Source organism: Bison bison, unplaced genomic scaffold (assembly GCF_000754665.1).
Source record: "Bison bison bison isolate TAMUID 2011002044 unplaced genomic scaffold, Bison_UMD1.0 scf7180017864280, whole genome shotgun sequence".
In the NCBI taxonomy this organism is placed as follows: Eukaryota; Metazoa; Chordata; class Mammalia; order Artiodactyla; family Bovidae; genus Bison; species Bison bison.
In genome coordinates this window covers 7,656,453-7,660,432 of record NW_011494852.1, presented here as the reverse complement: position 1 = coordinate 7,660,432, position 3,980 = coordinate 7,656,453, and the positions used below count along the sequence as shown (strand labels likewise).

General features: G+C 46.8%; 1 protein-coding gene across 1 annotated transcript in view; it reads left to right on the top strand.

Annotated features, from left to right (window-relative positions):
• Nucleotides 1-3,980, top strand: part of AKT2 (v-akt murine thymoma viral oncogene homolog 2) — a 26,153-nt gene that overhangs the window by 5,529 nt on the left and 16,644 nt on the right. The window contains exon 3 of the mRNA XM_010849231.1: nt 3,444-3,572. Coding sequence (XP_010847533.1) covers nt 3,444-3,572 — 129 coding nt within the window. The remainder of the gene's footprint in view (nt 1-3,443; nt 3,573-3,980) is intronic.

Here is a 3,980-nt window from a genome sequence, read left to right as displayed (position 1 = left end):
TGGAGTGGGTTGCCATTTCCTTCTCCAGAGGATCTCCCAACCCAAGGATTGAACCTGAATCTCCTGTGCCTCCTGCACTGGCAGGCAGATTCTTTACCACTGAGCCACCAGGGAAGCCCCTATATATATTCTGGATACTAGACTCTTATGAGACATATGATATGCAAATGTTTTCATCCATTCTATTGGTTGGTTGTCTTTTTATTTTCGTGATAACATCTTTTGCACAAAATTTTTTATTTCAATGAATCCACTTTATTTTTTTTTTCCTTTGTCATCATATCTAAGAATCTGTTGCCAAGTTCAAGGTCACAGAGGTTGACCTGTGTATCCTTCTAACAGTTTTATAGTTTTAGCTCTTATTTTTAGGTAGATGCACTCTGAGTCAATTTTTTAAACCTGGTGTAGAGTTCCATGTCTGTTCTTTTGCATGTGGGTGTCCAGTTTTTCCAGCACTGTTTGTTGCAGAGACTGGTCTTCCCCAGTGGAATGGTCTCGGTACTGTTGTTGAAAATTCGTTGCCCGAAGTTGTGTAGATTTATTTTTTGACTCTCAGTTCTGCTCCTTTGGTCTGTATGGCTATCCTGTGCCACACTGATTTGATTATTGTAGCTTTGTAGTAAGTTTTGAAATCAGGAAGTACGAGTCCTTTCCCTTTGTTCTTTTTCAACATTGCTTTGGCTGTTTGGAACCGCTTGCCACATGAATTTGAATTCCGTGTAAATTTGAGGGTTGATTCTTCCTCAGCAGCAAAAAAGGGCTATTGGAATTTTGATAGGGAATGTGTTAAATCTGTATGTAAATGGCTTTGGGTAGTATTGCAGTCTTAATGCCAAGTCTCAATCCACGACACAGGATCCTTGCATTTATTTAAGTCTTTAGTTTCTTTCAGCAGTTTTTTTTTTTTTTAATAATTTTTATTTATTTATTTCTGGCTGTGCTGGGTCTACGTTGCTGCATGGGCTTTCTTCTAGTTGCAGTGAGCAGGGGCTACTCTCGCTGTGGTACACAGGCTTTTTATTGCGGTGGTTTCTCTTGTTGCAGAGCACAGGCTCTAGGGCACACGGGCTTCAGTGGTTGTGGAAATGGGCTCAGTAGTTTTGGCTCCCGGGCTCTGCAGCGCAGGCTCAATAGTTGTGGAGCGTCGGCTTAGTTGCTCTGAGGCATTTGGGTCTTGCTGGACCAGGGATCGAACTTGGGTCTCCTGCATTGGCAGGCAGATTCCTTACCAGTGAGCCAGCAGGGAAGCCCGTTTCGTAGATTTTAGCGTATAAATCTTTGCCTAGTTGTGCTATTGTAAATGGATTTGTTTTCTTTAATTTCTTTTTTGGATTATTCATTGCTAGTACGTAGAAACACAATTTGTTTTTGTGTGTTGATCTTGCTGAATTTGTTAGCTCTAGTAATTGTTTTGTGGATTTTTGTGGTTTTCTGTATATAGGATCCTGTTATCTGCAAATAAAGGTAGTTTTACTGACTCCTTTTCAAATTGGATACTTTTTGTCTTTTTCTCTGGCTAGAACTTACATTACAGTGTTTCAGAGCAGTGGTGAAAGTGGAAATCTTTGTCTTGTTCCTGATCTTAGCTAAGGGAAAGCTTTCATTCTTTCATCCTTGAGTGTGATGTTGACTTGTGGGTTTTTCATAGATGCCCTCTTGTGAAGGAGTCCCCCTTCTCTTCCTAGCTTACTGAGTATTTTTATCATGAAAGAGTGCTGGATTTTGTCAAATGCTTTTTCTGTGTCAATCTAGATGACCTTGTGTTTTTTTCCCCCACTTCATTCTGTTGAGGTATACGACACTGATCGCTTTCCATATTTTTGAACTACCCCTGCAGTCCTGGGATAAAACCCACTTGGTCATGGTATATGATCCTTTTATGGTGCTGTCAGATTTGTGGTTTTGCTAGTTTTTGAACTTTACAAACATCGAATCATTTAGTATTGACATTTGAAAGAATTCAACAAGTTAAAGCCTCTAAGAAACTTAGGATGGTGCCTGGCAGGCACATAGTCCCCTGTAGTATTATCTAATTATTGTCGTTGCTTGCTGGATGTCCTTCCCACGAGAGGAAACAAGGACTTAGAGAAGCCCAGCCTGGCTTCTGGTGGTGACTACGGGAGCCCACCCTGCCGCCGCAGTTACGATGTACACGCTTTTGGCTTGGCCGGTGGGCTGACGATAAAGAGCGTTCATCGATTTATTGGTGCGCTGGTCCCTGGCTAGGCTGGGCGCTTTGTCTTCGCTTTGTATTTGCCATCTCTCTCTTTTTTTTAAAGCAGCTTGAAAAAAAAAAATAAATAAATAAAAAAATAAAGCAGCTTGAGACACAGTTCACATACCATTGCAGTTCAGCCACTTGGGGCCTTGAGTGTATTTAGAGCTGTGCTTCCATCACCACAGTCAACTTCGGAACATTCTCACTACCCTAAAAAAGGACCCTCCAGTCCCCACCCAGACTCGCCCCCTCCTCAGCCCTAGGCCCACTAATCAAGTTTTCATCTTTAGAAGTTTCCCTGCTCTGGACATTTTATATAGATGAAGTCATATAATTTGTGGTCCTTTGTGACAAGCTTTTTGCAGTTGGCGTTGTTATGGTTCACCCACCTTGTAGCGTGTATTAATACTTCGTGTATCAATACTTTTTTTGGCCGCATTGCATTGCATATTGGATTTTAGTTCCTCGACAAGGGGTCAAACCCTCACCCTCTGCATGGAAGTGCAGAGCCCTAACCACTGGACCGGCAGGGAATTCCCAATACTTCATTTCTTTTAATGACCAAGTAATACTAATACTCCATCACACGGATCTGCCACATTTCGTCTATCCATTTGTTAGTGGAGGCACTTTGGAGCTTCTGCTCTTTACTATTAAGAATAATGTTGCTATGGGCATTTATATATATATAAGTTTCTGTGTGGATGTGCTTCACCATTTCATCTTAGTCCTTCGCCACCCCTCTGAGGAGCGTGTGTGTGTGTACGTACATGCGTACGTACACGGGGGCCTTGGATATTCGTGGTTAGAACAAATGGAGGGGTCGAGGAGCACATGGAGGGCACAGCAACAGTAACACCGGCCTGGCACAGCGTTTGGACATTCGATCCCCCGCACAGCTGTAGAGTGAAAACCCGCCCATGGGATTTGGGCCTCCCCTGGGACTGGGCCACGCGCTGGCAAGGATGGCTCACTGCTGGCCACACTGTGAGGCAGCTGGTGCCCCAGGGCGGTGCAGTGCCTTCCTGCCAGGCGTGACCTCTGGATCACTGGGCCCAGCCCAGCGCCCAGCCTGCGTCAGCTGGGGCCGCCTGGAGGGTTTCTCCGGGAGAAGCACACTCCTCACCCTCTTGTCCATCTTCCTCCCAGTGTGGGGCCCCTTGCCAGGCACTGCCCCCTAGGGCTGGCTGCCCTGACCTCTCTCCCTCCCGCCCTGCCTCTTCAGGTGAATATATCAAGACCTGGCGGCCCCGGTACTTCCTGCTGAAGAGCGACGGCTCCTTCATTGGCTATAAGGAGCGGCCTGAGGCCCCCGACCAGACCCTGCCCCCCTTAAACAACTTCTCTGTCGCAGGTGCGTCTTGGGGGCACATGGGGCATGTTCGTTCTACGCTGTAGGCCTGTCTGGGGTCTGTTTTCTACTCTCTCCTGCTCCACCTCTCTTTCCTGGGCCTGGGGGCTGTGTTGATCGCCAGTGGAGAGCTGGAGGAAGAAAGGAGCCAGGGCACTTTGCAGCCTTCTGGCCCCTCTGTGGCACCTGAGGCGGAGCCTTCTAGCTGGAAGCTGACCAGTGAAAGCCTGGCCTATGCAGAACCCCTGCCTGGGCCTCGTAGAACCTGCCCTCCCCCCGCCACCACCTTCCTTCCCCGCTGACCCGATGAGTCACCACGTCCTTGTCACACCCGCTAAGAATGTTTCAAAGTCACTCATCTCTACTGCCACTAGGTAGCCCAGACACGGTCCTTGCCCCACCAACCCTCTG